General features: G+C 40.9%; 1 protein-coding gene across 1 annotated transcript; it reads right to left on the reverse strand.

Annotated features, from left to right (window-relative positions):
- Nucleotides 1-425: 425 nt before the first annotated feature.
- Nucleotides 426-15,893, reverse strand: LOC143883276 (cuscuta receptor 1-like). The gene is made up of 4 exons (XM_077386621.1): nucleotides 15,470-15,893; nucleotides 2,774-2,926; nucleotides 2,133-2,288; nucleotides 426-631 (listed from the first exon to the last, which is right to left on the reverse strand). The coding sequence occupies exons 1-4, from the start codon at nucleotides 15,843-15,845 to the stop codon at nucleotides 426-428; spliced, it is 891 nt and encodes a 296-aa protein (XP_077242736.1). The 5' UTR covers nucleotides 15,846-15,893.
- Nucleotides 15,894-22,921: the final 7,028 nt, after the last annotated feature.

The raw sequence follows: 22,921 nt of genomic DNA on the forward strand, positions 1-22,921 counted from the left end.
GCTTGATCGTAAGATTCAATCCTAACTCTTTCAGTTACGCATAAGACTTGGACAGTATGGATTGACTTATGATGGTCAACTTGATCAACGGTCTTGATTACACCCCTGACCATATGTGGAACTTAATGTTGACCTTAGGCTTCATCTTAACCATGACCACTCAAAGTAATAACATAATTAGTCCTGTAAACATGGGGAGATGATATACCTATAAGATATGGCCCAGCCATTGTATTGGCTGTCTCTGTGTTGTGACTTGACTTGTGAGATCCAAAGATCTTAAAAGAGGGGGTGGGAATATCATTTCCCATTTTCTTTATTAAATCTATAGTTTACTTTTCTTAAAGCGGGTAGTATTATGTCAGAAAAATAACAAAATCTTGTCAAAAAATACTTCACACATCATCATTTTGGGTGAGGAAATGCTACTGCCAAAAGATCTTAAAAGAGGGGGTGGGAATATCATGCCCCGTACCTGTTGAGATGGCGCCAGATGTGAATGTCAGATTATTCTCTGATAAATCCAGGCCTTGAAGGGAGGAGAGGTTGCCTAGACATGATGCAAGACTTTGATCGTGAAGATTGTTATCTCTGAGACGTAGAATCGTGAGTCTCTTCAAGCCACATATACCTACAAGAAAAATGATCAAGACATAAACACCCAAAACCCATTCCATTTATTACTAAACAACAAATTGCTCTCAATGGAATATAAAACTAAAAATGCTAAAAAAATGCTAAAAAATATCTCAAAGTTGTTTTTATCGGGAGGTTGTTGTTACAGTATCTTTTAACCGTAGTGAACGAAACACTGTTTAAGGAGAGTTTTTTTTTTCTTTTTTTGAAAAAAATCTCTTTTTATTGGCATGGAGTTAGTACTTTGTTTAAAACTTTTATAGTAAAAACCCCCTTTTTAGTACTTTTGTTTACTAAACAATACATTTTTTGCCCAACTTTCCAACATTTTTTGTAAATGACAAAATTTTTAATGCATTTTTTTGTGTTTTCATTTTTTACTACATTTTTTGAACCAATATTGTATTAAACTCGAATTTTTCCCATCCCCGTCCTTTTTGTGGTGCCGAACCACGTTTTGGTAAGTACGCTTTTCACTTAGGTTTGGAGTAATAGTGGTGCGTGATTTGGGTAGTGTTTGTGTAATATACATCAACAAAAGCCCAACCAAAATCTTTCATTTTTTTTCTTTTTTCTTCTTTCCCCTTTTTAGTGTGGTTTATTTCCCTGCATTATTGTTATATATTCTTTTCTAATCTATGTTTTGTGTACTTTATTCTGAGAAAAATAGATCTTTTATTTTGAAATATGAATTTGCAATTGTGTTTATATTGTTCAATAAAATTGAAGGGGGCAAAAATTGAACTTCCATCTTAGGTATTGTATTAGTGTATATTCTAGGCTACTAATGTTGACACTCCCATTTTTTGATAATTGCACTAACTCATCTTGTCTTTTATCATTTAAATAGCTGTCAAAGGTTATTATAGTTCCCCAAAAGCACTCAAAGCAATTAAGGAAGAAAAGACAAGCTGAGATTCTGCAATTATGAAAACAGAGTAGTGCCGAATCCTATTGTCACAAGGTTAGAAGATTATTTTAGGGGGACTGATATCTGCACTACCGTATTTTGACAATGACACTACAATATTCAAGATGGTATAAACATCCACTCATAAAAGGTGCAAAACAAAGTGAGTAATGGCATTATCCAAATATGGTCTGCCAGTCTGCCTTAGTTATACTATATCACATGTCACTGTACTTGGATAAAGAAGCAAAAACACTGCCCGCATGTTACAAACTTATATAAGCTATGTTTGGATGTGCAGAAAAGTTTTATATTACTTATATGAAAAATGCTAAAAAACCACCCTTAGATTTTTTTTCCTATTGATCACTTTCTGGGCCCACTGGTGCCATGTGGAGTTGATCAATTCTGTTGATTTAGCTGACAGCCACAAAAATGGGCTCTTTATCATTTTCCCAATCTTGATCAGATGCTATTTTCTTTCTTAAATGTATAGTTTACTTTTCTTAAAGTAAACAATAAAATCCTGTCAAGAAATACTCCACACATCATCATTTTGGGCGAGGAAATGCTAATAGCCCCGTACCTGTTGAGATGGCGCCAAATGTGAATGTCAGATTATTCTCTGATAATTCCAGGTTTTGAAGGGAGTAGAGGTTGCCCAGACATGATGCAAGACTTTGATCGTGAAGATTGTTATCGCTGAGATCTAGTTGCGTGAGTCTCTTCAAGCCACATAAACCTACAAGAAAAATGAACAAGACATAAAAACCCAAAACCCATTTCATTTATTACTAAACAATAAATTGCTCTCGCTGCAAGGGAAATATCTCGAAGTTTTATATTACTTATATGAAAATTGCTAGAAAAATCACCCTTAGATTATTATTTTTCCTATGATTACTTTTTAGACCCACTTGTGTCATGTGGACATGATCAATCAATCCTCGTTTTTATGGTTTCTCCAAAAAGAAAAAACATGTTAACTTTTTATTATTATATTTTTCATAGGCCTATGACAGTCATTATATGCCGTGATCAGTTGGCCTTTCGAAAATTGAAAAAGGGTGCAGCTTCTGAAGATCCCCAGATACCATAAGGACTATACCAAAAGCGTATTGTATGCATCATCATATCATTGAAATTATGAGATAAGTGAAAGTGAAGAGAAAAACTACTTCAACCATCATCATTTCGGATGAGAAAAATACTACTGCCACTCCGTACCTGTTGACATGCCAATTGGGTTTCTAAGATTATTATCTGATAAATATAACTCTTCCAGGGACGAAAGGTTTCCTAGACATGATGGAAGACTTCGGTCATCAAGTTGGTTACGCTTGAGATATAGAGTCTTGAGTCTTTTTAAGCTGCATAAACCTACAAGAAAATGATGAAGACAAAAACATATGAGCACATTTAATTTATTACCAAAAAGCAAATTCCTTTCAATGCAATGGAAAAAAGGCTATGCTTCATTAAGGATTTCCCTATCAGAAGCTAAAGCTTTGATATTTATACTAGTTAATAGGGTGAATGGGATGTCCATTACGTACGGGACTAGAACCATATGGGTTTTCCTCATCATGTTTCACACCCCTGTCCCTATGTATGACATGATGTTGACCCTAGGCTTGATCGTAAGACTCATTTGAGGTTTTGTTTGAGTGATGTACTGTTTAAGGACCAGTCTCAAAAGGCTAACCTGCTAATTTTCTCTTATAAATACAGTACCTAGATTATATGAAGTCTACTTTAGGGTATGTCCTACTTATGTGGAAGGTGGGATATCTCATCTCATAGAAAACATGAAGCATCAGTGGCAGATCTTTTTGTGCCTGCTTGTAATGAATTTTCAACAAAAATAAAAAAGGTAAAAAAGACAACTTCTAAGTCCTAGAAAGGCCAGTGTAGTAGGTAGAATAACATAACAAAAATATGTAGGGAGGTTATCATGCTCTGTCATGTGGGTAATGTTGACGTCATAATTATTTTTTAAGACAAAAATATCCCTCTTGTTAGGAAAATGAAAAAAACATTCCGTTATGTTTGAGAAAATCGTGAAAGAAGTTCCGAAAATGAGAAAACATTCCATCATTGTATCGGTTGTCTCTGGGTTGTGACCTGTGAGATCCAAAGACCTTAAAAGAGAGGGTGGGAATATCATTTCCCATTTTCTTTATAAAATTTATAGTTTGCTTTTCTTGAAGGGGTATTATGACAGAAAATTAACAAAATCCTGTCAAAAAATGGGCCCACTTGTGCCATGTGAACATGATCAATTCTGTTGATTTAGCAGACAGCCACAAAAGTGGCTCTTTATCATTTTCCCAATCTTGATCAGATGATCCTGAGCCTTGATTTAATAGGTCACACACCAAAAGCCGCTAAAACTTTCATATTTGTACTCAATAAATAATCTGACTGATAGGATGGCCGTTAGGTGTGGTGCTAGGGCCATATGTGTTGCCTCATGATGGTTTGCTATATCAAGGGCCTTGGTTCCAAAGCAATGCTAACGAAATAAACGGATTAGATCAATCAAAGGTGTGACTCTCATGACCACCAACTTCCCTGTGATGATGCCTGCATGCATCAATGCCCCCAAGTTTAACATAAAATGCCTCAATAGTAGTTTTGATTATGTGTGGGCCAATGGACCCACTTTCCATTTCTTCCCCTTTTATTCCCTTTTTCTTTTTTTCCTTTTTTGCATAATCTGTCCAAGAATAAAAATCTTTTTGAGCGATGTTCTGTTTTAGGATCAGTCACAAAAGCCTAACCTACTAATTTTCTCTTATAAATACAACACCTCGATCATATGAAGTCTACCTTAGTGTTTGATCGTGATTACGAAGACTTAAATTTAATGTTGAAACTAAATTTGGTGATTCGTATTATTTGTAAAGTGTATAAATTTGGATATAGTCAAAGGAAGATTAACCACGAGCACAAAATAAAGTTGGAATGGAATGGACATTAGTTAGTCTTATCATAAAGAGTGCACCACATTAAGTACTCATAAAAGGAAATCATTATTTGATGCAGCCCACACCCATGTGGCTGACAAATTTGAAGCCCACATGAACCACCCTAAGCAAGTGAGAATAAAAACTCACATTCAAGCCCAACACAAGGCCCAAGCCCAACTTGAAGCCACCAAGAATAAAGGCCAGCTCCAGCCCAAGATCATGGACACGCCAATTTGGGCCTAATCCAGTTGCAATTCTCGTTCATAATGATTCTGGTCATTTTTGAAGCACGTTTTTGGACCTTTAGATAGACGAATCATGGAAAATGATTACCTAAGGAGTTGTAGGTATTTGAATTATCTTTCCAACGGATATTTATGGTCTTTATTTTGCCAAGTAATTGAAAAGTTATGACTATTTTAGTAGACTATGTATGTAGGTCTTTGACTAGTCAATGTATTTTGAGTTCCTAAGTTATTAATGATGTATGTAAGTCCCAAAAATAATTTATGGGCTAGCTTGAACATTTTTTCTCTTTTATTTTCTCTATAAGAGTCCAGCAAACATCTGTAATGAGGTTTTTAGTTGATTATTGAATGAAAAATTGCCTAGAGCATTTCTTTTGAACCTTGAAGAGTTCATCATTGAAACCTAGAAGAGTTTCACTCATTCCTTGAAGAGTTGGAGCTTTCACTATCATTTTCATCCTTAAAGAGTTGTAGACATCAATCTAGAAGAATTGATGTTACCCACCTTCCTTTGCAATCTTGAAGAGTAGCCATTGAAGTTGTTATCTTTCCCTATCATATCCCACTCTGTTTCCAGAATTGTGGCCATTCACATTCGTCCACTTCAAGTAATTTTTCGAGCACCCTATGATGATAATCTTAGAAAATAATTTCCAGCAATGTTGTAGATCTTTGAGTCCTTGAAATTTTAGCTTTGGAATCAAGTCATTCCGACCTATATCGAGAGAGATACGCTCATTTTACTTAGCTTGCGTAAATCTGTTTTCTTGTATCCGAGTTATTGAGCAATTGAGTGTCTGTTTGTCACTCTCCTGATCCTTAGTCCAAGAAGCCTAGGAGGGGCTTGCACCATTATTTCAGTGTTATATGGAATGTAATGCTCATTATTTGGGTATTTGCTGCCATGATCTATATATTTAGCTCTCTTTACATTAATGTACATTTTCCCTAAAAGACTAGACTACATAGATTATTTGTTAAAGATAATGATGTATGCCCATACTTCAGAAATTTAAAGTGTCCAAAGCCCGGTCTTTTTTTACCCAGAACATAGAAGTGTCAATATGGACCACTGAGAGAATGCTGGAATAATCTCTCGTGAGATCTAATAGGGTAGCCGACATTGCCACTTAAATTTTTTATTAATCCGTGTTTAGGATTTTTGCTAAAATGGATTTTAGATAAATTAAAGATTAAATCTATTAGAAGTTCAACTTTAAAGACATTTGTTTTGCTAGCTTAAGCCTGGAAGCCTCAGCCGGATTGGAAATCCCTTTCTCTGAGGTGGAAATCCGATCAGCACTATTTTCTCTGGCAAAAGATAAAGCCCCTGGACCCGATGGTTTTTGTTTGGCTTTCTTTCAAACTTGCTGGGAAACAGTAAAATCGGACATTCTTTGATTCTTCATAGAATTTTTTGAGGGAGCCATCCTTGACAAAGGGACAGGTGCAACTTTTCTCGTCCTCATTCCAAAAATTGAAGGAGCAACAAAAAGCTCGAATTTTCGCCCGATTAGCTTGGTGGGCAGCCTTTACAAAGTCCTCGCAAAGGTTCTGGCGGATCGTATCAAAGTGGTTCTTCCTTCAATTATATCGGTCTGTCAAAGTGCCTTTATAAGCAACCGGCAAATTCTTGATTGTTCTTTAACAGCCAATGAAGCCATTGACTATTATCGGAGGAAGGGGGAAGGTGGCATTCTATGCAAGCTTGACATGGAGAAGGCATATGACAGAGTGGATTGGGCAGCATTAGATTTTCTCATGGGTCGTATGGGCTTTGGGGGTCGGTGGAGAGGGTGGATCCGGAACTGCTTATCGTCCGCCTGGTTTTCTGTCCTCATCAACGGATCAACAAAAGGATTCTTCAAATCTTCTAGAGGATTGCGGCAGGGCGATCCTCTCTCTCCTTTTCTTTTCCTGATTGTGGCAGAATCACTGTGCAGACTGCTGAAAAAAGGAAGTGAGTTGGGGCTATATCAAGGGTTCCTTATTGGCGAGAGTAAGGTGGAAGTATCGCTTCTTCAGTTTGCGGATGACACTCTTCTGTTCTGTTCTCCGGTCATATCCCATATTCTTAACCTTAAAGCTATGCTTCGTTGTTATGAGATGGTTTCGGGTCAAAGATCTAATTTCGCAAAATCTCGGTTGTTCGCGATCAACGTTTTTGAGAGCGATGCATCATTTTTTGCCGGAATTATGGGGTGTGGTTTAGATGTCTTTCCAGCAACCTATCTGGGTCTTCCTCTTGGTGTGGGTCGACCGAAACACAACCTATGGGCTCCTATTATTCAAAGGATTGAGCGACGTTTGGCCACCTGGAAGCGCCGGTTGGTTTCCAAAGGACGTAGATTAGTGCTTATAAAGGCCGTTCTATCCAATATGCCGATATATTTTCTATCTCTTTTTCAATGTCCCGCCTCGGTTGCTAAACGCATCGAACAAATTCAGAGACGCTTCCTGTGGGGCGGATCAGGGTCTTCCAATGGGGTCTCCCTGATTAAATGGAGTATGGTCTGCTTGCCTACTAAAAATGGAGGTTTGGGTATCAGGAGGGTTCAGAGTTTTAACCAGGCCCTTATGGGCAAGTGGCTGTGGAGATTTGGCGAAGAACAATCCTCTTTGTGGGTCCGGGTCATTGGAAGTAAGTATGGTTCAGATCATGGGCATTGGGACTCTGTTGATAATTTTAAACTCAAAGGTCTCACGGTTTGGAGGGACATCTTGAAGTTGAAGTCGTTATTTGCTCCTGGCGTCCGATTCAGAGTATATAGGGGGGATCGGATTCGGTTCTGGCACGATCCTTGGTGTTCGGACGATCCTCTTCAAGTGATGTTTCCTACTTATTCATCGTTTCATCTCAGAAAGAGGCCTGGGTATCGGAATGTTTTGCAAGGGAACATGGGAAGGTGGCTTGGTCTCCTAAGTTTCACAGAGACTTCTTTGTTAGGGAGTTAAACTCTTACAGCGCCCTCCTCTCCTTATTGGATTCTTGCTTCATCAAGTCTTCGGGCGTAGATCGTCGGATTTGGATTTGGAATCCTTCGGGGATATTTTCAGTCAAATCTTTTTATAACCATCTGATCCCTTCTTTAGTGGAGCATGTGTCCTCCTCGGTTTGGAGACAATCTTGCCCTCCGAGAGTTGCTTTCTTTGGGTGGTCGGTTAGTTGGGGCCGCATTCAAACTATGGATTTTTTGAGGAAACGAGGAATGTGGTTGGTAGATCACTGTCCTCTATGTTTATCCGCTGGGGAATCCATTAACCACCTTTTCATACACTGTAAGGTCGCTCGCCATATTTGGGGTCTTATTTTTTCTCGTTTTGGAATCAGTTGGGTCCCCTCCAACTCTATGGCTGAATTCATTCAGAGTTGGGCCTGGACTCCTTGGAAAAGGAAAGGCAGAACGCTGTGGAAGATGTGTCTCCTGGCCTCATGGTGGTTCTTCTGGAAAGAGAGGAATGCTCGTATCTTTGAAGGGAAGGCTAGATCTCCCTATTGGATTTATATTCAGTTGATAGCTGCGGTCATATCCTGGGCTCGAAGCCTTCCCCTGTTTCGTTTTGTTTCAGCTTTCGACCTCTGGGAAGGATGGTCAATCATATGCTTGGAATCGGCTACCAAAGTGAAAATCCTCCCCTCCTGGATTCCTCCTCCTCCGGGGTCCCTGAAACTTAACTTTGACGGATCGTCTATCGGCAATCCAGGAATGGCAGGAGTAGGGGGGTTATGTAGAAACCACAAAGGGGAAGTCCTCTGGGCCTACTCGGGGCCTATCGGAGTGGCAGACTCAAACGAGGCAGAGGTCCGAGCCGTTCATAGCGGGCTTCTCTCGATGCCTCGTCTAGAGTGCGACAAAATTATCGTTGAAGGGGATTCCTTAAATGTTATTCGCTGGCTTTCGGGTAACGCTTCTCCCCCTTGGCGATTTTTGCCTCTCTTAGAGGAAATAGAGGACAGAGCTAAGGGCTCCTCAATAGTTTTTCGCCATGTCAGGAGATCAGCCAATGCGGAAGCAGACACCCTTGCCAAGAAAGGAGTCTTTCGGGCCGCGTTTGAGTGCTTTGACTATCTACCTCCTTGAATTAATGTACTGCTATCTTTGTATTATCTTTGTTCCTTCAGGACCACCTCGGTTCTGTTTATATATATATATATATATATATATATATATATATATATATATATATATATATATATATATATATATATATATATATATATATATATTCTGTTGCCCTTTTCAAAAAAGAAAGAAGGTGTGTTTCACTAAGAGGATTAACGCTAATCTCTTTTATTAATATGGATTTCTAATTGATGGGAGCAAGAGATATTCAGATCTCAGGATTTCTTATGATTTTTCTTTGATATACCAAGGTATGGCCAAAGATTCTATTGATCTGAGCATCTATATTGCAAAATCATTCCAATGATCAACAATACTAGAAGAGGTAAGGCCAAAGATTCTATTGATCTGAGCATCACGACTTGGCTATATTGCAAAATCATTCCAGTGATCAACAATACTCGAAAATAGGAGCATTTTCAATGGTAGCACATATCATAAAGCAATGTCAATATGATCATCATGGCAAGAGGTACTATAAATTTTCCACATTTCTTATTTTACTTAGAAACTAACACAAATTTCTGTATCACTTCCATGAAAAATGCTAACAATGTCATCCATAAATTTTTCCCCTAATGGTTACTTTATGCCCTATTGACATGATCAACTCCATTGATCCAATCGAAGGACACAAATATGACCCATTGTTGTTTGTTCAACCTTGATCAGATGATCCTAGCCCTTGATTTATTAGTTGTTGTTAAAGGTTCTGCTGAGAGAGGCTAAAGCTTTAATATTTAATTTGTAGGCCTTAATATTATGGATGAGATGTCCATGAGGCTGGGGGCTAGAACCACATGGTTGGCCTCATGGCCTCATCCTAGTTATCTAGATTTTGGAGGGTTCCATCCACTTATTCGCTGTCAGATCGACAGCCTTCCAGAACAAAATCTAGACTATTGACCAACTTTGACGCTTCCATATGCTCATTATAGATTATTTTGCCCTTTGCATAGAGAAGGCAAAACTGTGGATCACTTGCTCCCCCACTGTAAGTGTTCTATTCCTGTCATGGTTAAAATTCTTGATAGGTTTGGAATCTGGATGTTCCCAGTCATACTGCCAATCTCATCGGTTCTTAGTTTTTTGCGCCTTTGCCTAGGAAAGGCTGTTTTTAAGGAAGTTCATTCTCTTGGCTGCATTCTGGGGATTATGGATGGAATGGAATGCTCATGCAATCAAATCATGGTCAGAAGCACGTCCTCATTTGAGAGGATTATGTTGCTTACAATTTATTTCCCTTGCTTTAAATTATACTCAGGCACAAATATCAGGCGATGTTTGGGGGGGGGGGGGGGGGGGGGTTATTTTCATGAGTTGGACTGAAAGGTGTTAAAGGCCCCTAGATGGTCCCCACACCGATTGTTTGAAGCTAAATTTCGATGGTTCTAGCTTTGGCAACTCGTGCCCGCCAGCATCGGAGGCCTTATTAGAGACAAGACTGGGGATACTAAGCGAGCCTTCTCTGGGCCTTTTGGTATCAAGGAATCTAACAAAATGGAAGTGAGGGCTGCTTTCCAAGGAATCAAACCGGTGGCATGGTTTTAAATTTCGGCTGAAATTTCGGATTTCGGCCAAGACCGAAACGAAATTCACAATGAGTCTTGTTTTACACGGTTTCATTGAAATTCCAAAATTTCGCTGAAATTGTGAAATTTCATTTACATGTTTATTTACAAGATTTCCACCGAAATATTAAATACTCCCATCGAAATTTTAAAGATGTCCACCAAAATTTCCTTAGAAATTGTCAAAAAGTCCACCAAATTTGAGGAAATTTTGTAAGCCCCCCTGTTTCGATTGATCTCAAATCCAAATTGATTGAAATTTATAATCTAATGATTTGCTTGGTAGTACTGTGGATTAAGTTTAGGTCAATATAAGATTACTCCATAAGCAACTCAAATCGAAAGCCTCATGACAAGCACGTCGAGGTGTGACAAAGACCTTCTTCTTTACTCGATCATATTTCCTCCATTGAGAGTTTTACAGTTTTCCATTGAATTTATTCACAAAATTAAAAAAAAACAGAGCAGCACACATTGCTATGCCTCCATTGTTTTTTTTACCTTGGACCATAACTGGAAAACTATTCCCGTCACACGAACTGTAGATTATTAGGATACTTGAGGAATTCTCTCTGTTTTCATGAGAGTTAGAGTTATTGAGATTTAGCAATTGGAGGAGAGCCTCGTTGATTGATTCCACATCCTTGAGTGTTGTTTTTCGCTTTTTTCTGGACGTGCAATCGATTCGATCCTCTCTGCCTTCATTGTTGGACTTCATCTCTGAGATCTTTCGTCATAAAGATCTAATAGATCAAAATAGAAAATGCAAGAATCTGTTCATGTTTTTCATGAAATTTCAAAAGCCTTCCATGAACAGAATTGAAATGGGGAAAGGATCTAGGAGGCAATGAAACCATTGTGTTGTTACACTGCTTCGTGGCAGATCATTCGTCTTTGGGAAAACTGATCATTCGTCTTAATGGAATACAGAGTGCAAACTGTTAACAAAGAGTATTGTGGATCCTATATTTATTATCTTCTTACATCTCTACAAAATAAGAAATCCACTTGATCTTGTAGGATTCAACTTTTGTTTCTTATATTCTACAAGAACACAGAAACAGAGTACCACCGACACTTTGTTTTTGAGAAAACTCTATGCTTTCTGGTTGTTCGATCCAAACACTGGTATTTGAGAATTGGTACTCCTGAACCTTTGATCCATTTTGAGCTGGAAGGAGAAAAGACATCGTGCTCTATTATCGTGGAAATCAACTATGTGGAGTTTGAGTTACCATCTGTTTGTTGTAACTCATCAACATCATATCTAGGGCTGGCAATTTCACCCGTAAAAACGGGGATCCGTCCCGCCCCGCACTGGGCGGGGATTTCCCGATTTTGAGCGGGGACGGGGACTTAAAAATTCCCCGAAGGGTGGATGGGGATGGAGATGGACCCGCCCCGCCCTGTTTTACTATGCAAGTTATTATCAATATCCTCTTATTTTAGTAATGTTTTCGTATTTTTTTGTTAGCAGTAAATATTTCTTTTAGGCTAGTGATATTGGCACTACCATATTTTTATAAGTGCACATACACGGCTTGTCTTTTTCTTTTTTATGGCCGCTAAAAAGTTTTTTTGAGGTGAGGTTTCTTTGTGCGGACGGGGACGGGGCGGGGATGGGGATTAGATATTCCTCGCGGGGTGGGGACGGAGCTTCTCCGCCATCCCCGAAGCAGGGACGGGGAATGCAACATCCGGCCCCGCCCCACCCCGTTGCCAGTCCTAATCGTATCCTAGCTTGAGGCGATAGTTTTCTTAAGTTGAGCTTCGGTCCACCTGAATACAAAGGAATTCTGGATCTACAAGTTCCAACTCTCCACTCTAGAATTCTGCAAGTTCTAGGTCCTATTGCTCCTTCTCTCTTGTTTGTTTTTTTTCCCTCCAATACTTGGGTTCAAGTGTCAGATCTGAGCTTCCTAGAATAGGAGAACTCAGAGCTGAAGGTCTTCAGTTACTAATTTGATACTTCTTAATATCTTCTCTGGATCTACTTCTCCTCTTCACAATAAACTCTAACCAGTTCATAGAGTGAAGCAAAGCTCGCTAAACTCCAATCCAGCAAGCTATTGTCAAACAACAAGCGAGATCGTGTTAATCTGGATCTGGCCAAATCGAGTTTACTAAGGAGCAATCATTGGAGGAGTTTCTTTTAACCTGGAGCTTGCAAAACTAAGATTGCTTTGTAGCTTCCATCACTGAAACACAATGGAATCCTAAAGAATCAAAAGTCCTTGGTTAGAAGAATCTTCAATCTGAGAGTTCAATCTAAGCAGCAGTATAGATTCGCAAACATTAATTTCACAAAGAATATAGTGATAGCGAAGCCTCAGCCTGACCAGAATTCTAAAACTCATTTCTGAAGAGTGAGTAGATCGAACTTCATCACTGTTGTTGAAAGCTTTTCATTTAGATCCAAGTCTTGAAGATCAGATGTTCAGAGTTTTCCGCTAACCTTTGGGAAGGAGCATGACAATTTGATCTAAACATGGTGATCTACGTCAATTGATGTGTGTACATGAGCAGGTTGATGATAGATTCTTGTGTGGAGACAGGGGAGTATGACACACAAAGTGAGATTTGTGAGGATTGTGGTACACAAGTTGAGATTTGGGAAGATTTCCAGTCTGACGTCGTAGATACAAGGAACACTTCATAGAGGATGATGGAGAGTCGATGGCATTTGCAGAGGACGACCATATTGTGCTCAGGGGTGTGGGCAGTGGACGGCCTAGATCTTGAGATGACAAGGGACCATTTTGACTTAATAGAGCTTTTCTTTTGCAATCCTTTTCTAGATCATGATAGAACATTATGGCAGAAACATTTGATTCGTGAGGATAGCCTTGGGGCATAAAACTTTCTTGAAATTCAAGATGGAGATAAAGACAAGGCACCATCAAAAGTAGCCTGGCGGTGCGATACACCATTTACAAAGAGGCAAGGTGTTGACAAGGATCGGCCCCGGGCGAAGGGCCTTTGTTAAAGAAAGCTTTGTCTTTGACCTGGGAATTGGCTTCATTGCCTCCTTGGCCGAACAAAGGGGACGGAATCCTTAAAGCCCTAAAACCTTTGTCGAGTTTGCCTGGAGAAAGATGCGAGCTTGAGGGAATGCTCTTTTGAAGGGGGAAAGTTCGAGGAGCTCGGGTTTCTGTTTGAGAGGCAATATAGAGTAGAAAGGATGGTAGGGCATAATCGGTTGGGAGGAGGACTGATTGTTGAAAGGCTTTGGAGGCCACAAGTTTGCCACATTACCAGCCATGTGGCAACTAGAGGATGCCATGAAGAAGTGGGACTGCTTTGAAAGCACAAGAACACACCATGCGTCACTCAATTGGGAGCTTGGGGGGGGCATTGGGCAAGAAGGGACCACATGATTGGGAGCAAGAAGCCATGTGGCATGCCACCTTAGCAAGCCAGCTGGCTTGAGCTGTCACAAGAGGAGTTTCATTTGTTGTAGTTTTCTAAGGTAAGATTGGAAGTTTTGGTGAGAGTTGGGTAGAGCGTCAAGCTCTAAGGAGTGGACGAATCCTTCCGAGGAAAAGTAGTCAGAGATTCCTTCCAAGTAAGGTGCTCCATTTCATCTCCTTTATCTTGAATTTCTTTGAATGTAATCAGTCCCAATCTTGTAAAATTTCTCTTTCAAGTCAGCTTTGAATCTGCAAGGGTCTTTCCCATCTCCTGTTATCTCTATATTCAAATGACGAGTGTGAAGAGAAATTAAGGAAACCCGGAAGGGTGTGGCTCTTTGGCGTAAAGTCATGGGTTTGCTCCCCAGTAACGAGCGTTCGAATCCCCCCTTGTTCAACCGATGCGCGTGGTCTTCCGGGTGCCTGCGTGCATCCCAAGGGAATAGTCCTGCCCCACGAAGTGGGGTGGGGATACCCTATGGTACCAAAAAACAAAAACAAAAACAAAACAAAAAAGAGAGAGAGAGAGAAATTAAGGAATCTCCATAGCTTCCACCTACTAAATCAGTTCTGCATCCATAGTTATCAGAACTGATCCTTTTCCTGAGCGATCTATGGGCTAAGAAAATTAGAAACATGTTCTTTAATGAGTTGGAGTTAACGTTCTGTTTCAAGTCTTTCTTTTCAGTCGATCGATTCTGAGTTGTTATTGATAAATCCTCATCCATAACAATGTTCCAAGATAGAGTTTGTTGTTTCTCTAAAAATTAAACTTGAATTTTGCCTAAAACACCTCAGTCCGTAGAGATCAAAGTTGTTCAGCTGAGGACCCATTTCCTACTCACCTGTTCCACATCACTAATTCTAAATGGAAAAAAATCTACTCTTTGATTTTTTCACACTACTTCAACAAACCCAGAATACTAGGTAAGTCTCATTTCAAGTTATTCATATATAAGAACAATGCTTGCAATGCAGAGAGCTTGCTTAGCAGACACGATGGAAGTACTTCAAAATTGTAGTAGCTAAGATCCAAATATAGTAGGTTTTTCATACCACATAATCATGCAAGAAATGAGCAAATTATAGTGAAAACAAGCTTTTTACAAATGAGAAAACAAAGAAGAAAAGAATAGAAGATGTTTCATGCAAATCATAAACGTGATTCAATTTCCATCCAAAGCATATCGTTAGAATATGATTCTCTCGATTGTTACTCCACTAAATATTTATTGGAATTTTTGTATGTTTGTGAGTTTGTAAGATTCAATCTAGACTCGATACCTGACAAGGATTGGCTGCTTTGGTTTAGCATATTATCCCCAAGACGCAATATCTTGGGCCTTATGCCGGTAATGATGGCTGGATACCACTGCTTTCAAATTACCATTTGTCCATTGTTGTTTTTGTTCTTTTTCCTTTTGGAGAATTCCAGGAAAAATATATAGACGGTGAATCCATTTTAGGTATTTGTTGAACTAAAAGAAAAACCTGATTTGCTAAACATCTATCAATATCTTTGAATTCCAGAAAAGAGATTGAGGGTTTTTATGCAATTTGAGGAAGGATTTTATAAAATTGGAGGAAACAAGCTTTACCTTCTGGCATAACCCATCCACCGATCCGATTACTACTCAAATCTAGAAACTCCAATTCTTTGAATTGGGCAAACAGAGTAGCATTAGGATACCACACTCCAAACCAAGAAGGATCCCTTGCACTGTCAAGGTCGATTTCTATCACGTGAGATGAAGAATTAGAGCAATCTACACGCCCCCATTGACAGCAATCCTCTCTAACCCAATCTTCCAAGACAGAATAAGTAGCATTATTTGGATAGTAGTTGATGGAGTCTTTCAATTGTAAGAGAGCTTTTCTCTCTTCCTCCAAACATGCTTGGGCCCCGTAAAAGCAGCAACACACACTCACAAACCACAACACCCCAACAATACTATACGCATGTAAACCCCTCATATTTTTAACAAGTTTAGCTCCAAACTAAAAGCTCGGTTGTAGTTTCACTCTAAGCTTAAACATATATATATATATATATATATATATATATATATATATATATATATAGAGAGAGAGAGAGAGAGAGAGAGAGAGAAAGAGAGAGAGAGAGAAGGAAAGGTGGAAGGTGGATCCAAAGTCTTCCCATTCTTCGCCACCTCACCGTTCATAAATCCACACCGTCCAAATGTCTAAATTAGAAGCTGAGGTCACAAATAAGGGGAAAACGCGTACTAATAGTGACATCTCATAAAGAGTGAGACCCACAAGTGTGACAGGAAAGGTCGTCTCTTTCTCTATCCGTCTAACACGAGAGTCAAGAGAATACTTCCATCGCGTGCCTCACACTCTAAATCACTCATCAATAATTAAAGGATGGTAGGTCTCACACTCATTATCATTTTGTGTAATCTTTATTGGATAAGTGTTTCCTTTCATTTTTCATAAAATTCCTGCAATCCAAACCGGGCCATGATGGTTTGGTCTAGATTGAACAAGGTTGATGGCATATACGTATTGTAATACATGCATGCAAGAAAGATTCAGTTTGGAAAATGTTTTGATAATTTCACTAACTCAAATTGTCATGTTCTATTCAACCAGCTGTCAATGGCTATCACAGTTTCAAAAAATGCTATAGAAGCAAATTATGAAATAAAAGACAAGGTAATATGGTCTTTCTATAAGGTTGTGTTGGGTTTAAGTCCAGCCCAATAAGGGCTTATTTGGAATTTGTTTTAACTAGAGGGATAATATGGTCTTTCTATACCTAAAGCATATCTCTAAGTGTAGCCCTAATCTTTGGCAATTAGAGAGAACAACACAAAAAATAGAAGAAAAAAGGAGGGGAAATTCGCAGGAAAAGGGGTTTCTGCGCAGCAGTGATCAAACAGACGATCGGAGGTTGATCTGTGGTCCGATTGAGCTGAGTTTTGGACAGCAGGTTCGTGACATCTTGATCTACATTCTGAACGGTTGAATTGTGATTTGGAGTTCTCTAAATCAGGTTTTTGGGTCGTTTACGGACAACAGATTTTGGGTGAGATCTTCACCATTTTCTTCTTGTTTGGAGTTGATATTGTTGCTCTATCTTCACTCATATTTGTGGATTCCATTGTTGTTGGAATGGGGGACGTTTATCCCGTTGATGATGTTGAGAATTAGGTTTTGTACCTAAAGTATTATAGTGGAGATTTGGGTGGACTCCGAGAAAGGTCCCATGGTTTTTATCCTTCACGTTGAAGGAGTTTTCCATGTAAAAATTCTCTTGTGTTGATTGTGGTTGTTTGTTGATAATTTTTGTAGTTGGTATATTTCCATTGTTCGTGTTCAATCGTTTTCTAAGCGGGAAAGGGTTTTTTCCCAACATAGTGGTATCAGAGCATTCGGGTTGTTTGCACACAAGGTGTTTGTGATATTGCTTGAGAAAAGCAAGGTTGTTATTGACTTTGATTGAAAGATGGACACAAATTTGGATAGAATGATCAGTTTGAATGGAAGAAATCATCATGTTTGGAGGGGTAAATGGAAGACCTTCTATATGTTAAGCGTTGGCATCTACCGGTGTTCGGCGATACAAAACCTGACAACATGACCGATGCCGATTGGACTCTTGAGCATAAAGTTGTGTGCGGGTTCATTCGACAATATGTGGATGATAATGTTTTGAATCACATCAGTAAAGAATCACATGCCAGGACTCTGTGGAGCAAGCTTGAATCGTTGTATGCGCGAAAGACCGGCAACAACAAGATGTACTTGATAAAGCAATTTATGGGGTTGAAATATAGAGATGGACAATCTATATCCGATCACTTGAATGAGTTTCAAGGAGTGATAGATCAACTTTCAGCCATGAAAATTAAATTTGAAGATGAGGTACAAGGGCTTTGGTTGCTTGGTACTCTACCAGACTCGTGGGAGACATTCCGTATGTCATTGAGTAATTCTGCTCCTGATGGTATTGTCACCATGGACTTTGTTAAGAGTGGCATTCTAAATGAGGAAATGAGAAGAAAAACTCAAGGTTCTTCGTCCCACTCTGAAGCTTTGGTTGCCGAAAACCGAGGGAGAAGTCAAAGTAGAGGTCCAAAAGGTAAACACAAGAGCCGAAGTAAGTTACGTTCATGGAAAAAGGATGTTGAGTGCTATGAGTGTGGCAAGAAAGGCCATATTAGGAAAAATTGCTTCCAGCTGAAAAGAGAGAAGAAAAATGGTAGTGACAACAATGAGAAGAAGGATCACAATGACAATGATCGGGTCGCCACCGCCACTGAGGACCTTGTCATTGTATGTTATGATGATAATATTAATTTTGCATGCAATGAGACGAGTTGGGTCATTGATAGTGGAGCTTCGCTTCATATCACATCAAAGAAGGAGTTCTTTACTTCTTATACGCCAGGGAACTTTGGCACATTGAAGATGGGCAATGATGGCTTGGCCAAAGTTGTAGGAGTGGGAGATGTGTGTTTGGAGGCAAATAATGGAACAAAGTTGGTTCTCAGAGATGTCAGACATATACCAGATATTCGTTTGAATTTGATTTCAACTGGAAAACTTGATGAAGAAGGGTTTTGCAATACCTTTAATAATGGACAGTGGAAACTCACCAGAGGCTCATTAGTTGTGGCTAGAGGAAAGAAGGAGTCTTCTTTATATTTGTTGCAGGCCAAGATTTTCAAGGGTATATGTAATGTTGTGGAAGATGGGAATGCAACTGAGTTGTGGCACAAGCGACTGAGTCATATGAGTGAGAAAGGTATGGGCATATTAGCTAAGAAGAATTTACTCTCTGGAGTGAAGAGTGCAATGCTTGAGAAATGTGCACATTGCTTGGCTGGAAAACAAAGAAAAGTTTCATTTCAAAGTCACCCTCCTTCGAGAAAAGCAGATTTATTAGAATTGGTACATTCAGATGTTTGTGGTCCAATAAAACCTTTAACACTTGGTGGTGCTGCTTACTTTGTTACCTTCATTGATGACCATTCTAGGAAACTTTGGGTTTATGCCTTAAAGACGAAGGACCAAGTATTGGATGTATTCAAGCAGTTTCAGACTTCAGTAGAGAGACAGACAGGAAAGAAATTGAAATGCATCCGGTCAGACAATGGTGGTGAGTACATCGGACCATTTGATGAGTGTGGACCCCGATCCCGAGGACGGCTGGATGGCGGATAGGGACACGAGGTCCCGCGCCGATGTCCTCTAAGATCTCCACAATGTGAAGGAGAGCTCTACCAAGGAACTCTCGAAATGGTGCCACTCACAGCATGGGTGGCGATACAAACGAGATACCTCTCGATTCAAGGACTGGCCCGGAACCAAGGTGTACCTCTAACAAAGAAGAGTCGCCATCCAGGGAAGTAGGCCCTGGATCCCATGAAATACTCTGTTGCAACGGATAACCAGAGATACAAAAGTCCGTGCCTGATGACGAATGGGGAAGGGGTTAGGCGCCCCCAATTCGCCCAAGTGCGAGCACCTGGTCTCTTATGCCATTTTTAATTAATTTTGAAGAGTTTTGGGCTAAAATCATGTGAAATGGGAACGAGCATCCCCGAGAAAACGTCTATCTAAGCATGCATGACCCGGGGATGGGCAAAAGAAAATATACATCCAAATCCTAACTCACCGCATCTACTCCTAACCCATCACATCTAGGAAAGCAGTAACATCCGCATGCACAGCTACAGCTAAACAAGCAATATCAGATATGGTAAGCAGAAAAGCAGTAAATAGCGCACAAAGAATAAGCAAGCTGAAAGTAAACACACAAGGAACCAAATACAAACACACGATAAACCAAAAGATGAAAGGAATCAGAAAATAGACGGTATGCGCAAACCCAAAATGCCAGGGAAAAGAAAATAGGACATACGATAGACTCAGGGAGCGATTCTAAAGGAATCGAACTCAGCAATCTTGATCCGTTGAAGATCGGATAGGTCTCACGATCGTCATAGCCTATCGTTGGGCTCAGCGAGGACAATCCCTGTGAAGGGGCCACGCTACGTCATCGCCCGTCTCAAAACCCGATAAAACGTCGGAAAACCGATAAGACCGGAAAACCATGATGAAAATTGGAAATGAAATGAAAAGAAGGCTCCGAGTGACCTGGCAATCACCATCCTTGCCCATTTTGGTTTTTTGTATTTTTGAGAAAAGCTTGAAGGATATTTTTTGATACTGAAATGATTTTTTGAAGGATTTAAATGATTTTATTGAAAAGTTTGACTGAACTTGGGATGACGATCCCAAGCTGCCTACGTACCCTGTGAAAAGGGATCAAGCCGACGTAGTTCGAAACAGCTTTTCGAAAAACGCTTTTGTTGTTTTTGAATTTTTGATTGTTTTTTGAATTTTTTTTTGGTTATTTGATTTTTATGTGTTTTTGTTTATCCCTTTTGATTGAAAGGGGGTTTTGGCTCAGGAGGTTGCCGTCCGTCGTCGCCTAAACCCGATGATGTGTTCCTGAAATCGGTGGGGATCCCGAAGCACGAAGAGTATCCCAGGGACGTGAAGAGAATAGTCCCAAAAGAAGGTACGAAAGAAAACCCCTCGACCCTGTGAGGATTCTAAGACGGAGAAAATGATAGGAAGGGCAAGGGTTAAGGGTGCGGTTTGAGACACGGGTTTGGGTAAGAGCTGAGTTGGGGTTAGGATCAGGTTGTGGATTTGATCTAGGGTTGAGTTGAGTCTGAGTTGGACTGGGCTCACTCGGATTGGGGTCGGGTTACGGGTCCGAGTTGGGGCTGAATTGGATTAAGGCTGAACCGAGTTAGATTGGGGACGGAACTGGGCTCACTCGGGGTGGACATTGCCCGGCGTGGGAGGCCGGAGAAACAAGGGAGACGGTGGCTTGGATTTTCGAAGAGGCTGCCGGTGGTCGGAAGTTGCAGAAAAATAGAGGAGGAGGGGATGGTGGCTCGCCTATTGTTAGTGGTGGGGATGGATTTCGGTTTTTGGAGGTGGCTGTTGGTGGAAGAAGAAATGCAGATGTGAGGGTGAAATAGATTTAATGATGGTGGAGAGAATGGGGATTTGGAAAAAGAGGGTTTGGGTTTGGGTTTAATAGCCGGCGGTAATGGAGGAGGTGAAGGCGGCTTGGATTTTCGAAGTGGTGGTGGCTAGAGGTGGTTGGGCGAAGGTGGTGGTGACCGGTTGGCGCAGAGATGATTTCAAGGGAGGCGGCTAGCTGATGTGGGTTTAAAGGGGGAAAAGAGATGGGGATGTTCGGAGATAAGGTGGGGTCGAGCGGTGATGGTGGTGGTGGTGCCGGATGATGGTGATTCGGCCGGTCTCCTCCTCTCTCTCTCTCTCTCTCTCTCTCTCTCTCTCTCTCTCTCTCTCTCTCTCTCTCTATCTGTTACAGATGGGTCTACAGATGGGGAAGATGGTGAAGGTAGGGTCGGTGGTGGTGGATCCAGTGGTGGCTGGATGAATTTCCGGCAGACTAACCGGAGAAGATGAAGGGGGTGTGGGTGGTGGTGATGGCTGAAGATGTAGGTTGCGGCTCGGCCGAATTCCGGTGGCTTGCCGGAGAAGGTGGGTTTGGTGGATGTGGGGATGGTGGTTGATCGGTGATGAAGGTGGTGGCTGTAATGGTGAGGATGGTGGAATGGGGCCGGAGTAGGGAGGAGGTGGAGAGAGGCCGGAGTAGGGAGGAGGTGGAGAAGGCGGGTGCCGACGGTAGGCTTGCCGGATTCCGGTGGGAATGGCAGAAATCGTACTGCCGGATTCTGGCCGGTGGATGGTCGGAGGTAGAAGAAGGGAGGTGGTGATGGGGGTTGTGGGTTTCCCTCTCCCCTTCCTCTTTCTCCCTTTGCTGTTTTCTTTTTTTTTTTTTCTTTTTCTTTTCTTTTTTTTTTCTTCTGGTCTTCCTCCCCTCGTTCTGCTGTTTTTTTTCACCGGTCCTCCCTCTGCGAGAGATCAGAGCTCTCCTCTTGAGTGGGGAGACTCATCATGTCATCATTTTTTTGTCCCCCCTCTTGTCCCCCCTAACTTCTTAATTTTTTTGCAAAAATCAAAAACTATCATTGCAAATGCATCGGATGCCATAATAAAACCAAAAATAAAACCGAGATACTCATTGCTTGCGAATTTTAAATCAAAAGAAAATGATGATGTTTTCCTTCTTCTTTCTTTGAATATAAGCGGGTCCCACATCAGCGGGCCCCACACAAACGGGTCCCACATCAGCGGGCCCCACACAAGCGGGTCCCACACCAGCGGGCTCCACACAAACGGGTCCCACATCAGCGGGCCCCACACTCTCTTTTGCTCGGATTAATTCCATTCATTTTCCGCCTGACCTCGGGATTTCGTACCCAAGAATGGGCACAATGGGTAAGTAATCATTCGGGTTTTCTTCGCATTTGGTTCTTGGACGTTTCGGGGATCGGTTTCAGACACTTCGGGAACTTGAGACTAACTTTGATCCTTAGGGATTTCGAACTCGGCTCCGAGACTCGGATTTCGGGATTTATTCAATTTTTGGGAAATTTGGGTCAGGTCAAAATGGGGTGTCTACAGATGCCCCTCTTTGGCAGAGGGTGCTTGTCACACGAATGCCAAAGCCAAAAAGGACAACGCATTTTGACCTGCCCCGAAAGCTTGGTTAAAGAAGGAAAAAAAATTAAAGGAAATGATTTTGTGAAGATTAATTTCATGAAAGGAATGCCTTGGGGAACTTTGGAAAGGAATGCCTCGGGGAACTTTGGAAAGGGATGCCGCAGGGGACTTTGGAAAGGGATGCCGCAGGGGGACTTTGGAAGGGATGCCGCAGGGGACTTTGGAAAGGATGCCGCAGGGGACTTTGGAAAGGATGCCTCAGGGGGACTTTGGAAATGATGCCTTGGGAAGGCGGTTGAATACAGCTTGTCTGCGAAATTGGCCTGTCTGCGAAATTGACCTGTCTACGAATGAGACGCGGCCAACGAGACTGAGGGTCAGCGAAACGGGAGCTAAAGAAAATTTGATTTGTCTGCAAGATTGACCTGTCCGCGAAGTTGACCTGTCTGCGAATGAGACACTGC

Source organism: Tasmannia lanceolata, unplaced genomic scaffold (assembly GCF_043159265.1).
Source record: "Tasmannia lanceolata isolate RefF3 unplaced genomic scaffold, GAP_Taslan_0.1 ptg000008l, whole genome shotgun sequence".
NCBI lineage: Eukaryota > Viridiplantae > Streptophyta > Magnoliopsida > Canellales > Winteraceae > Tasmannia > Tasmannia lanceolata.

Excerpts from the sequence above, each read along its gene's own strand:
- LOC143883276 (XM_077386621.1), bottom strand. The coding sequence starts at position 15,845 with ATGAGGGGTTTACATGCGTATAGTATTGTTGGGGTGTTGTGGTTTGTG. Across the intron at positions 2,927-15,469 it reads TGGATGGGTTATGCCAGAAG|GTTTATGCAGCTTAAAAAGA; the intron begins GTAAAGCTTGTT and ends ATTTTCTTGTAG. Across the intron at positions 632-2,132 it reads ATTTGGCGCCATCTCAACAG|GTATATGTGGCTTGAAGAGA; the intron begins GTACGGGGCTAT and ends TTTTTCTTGTAG.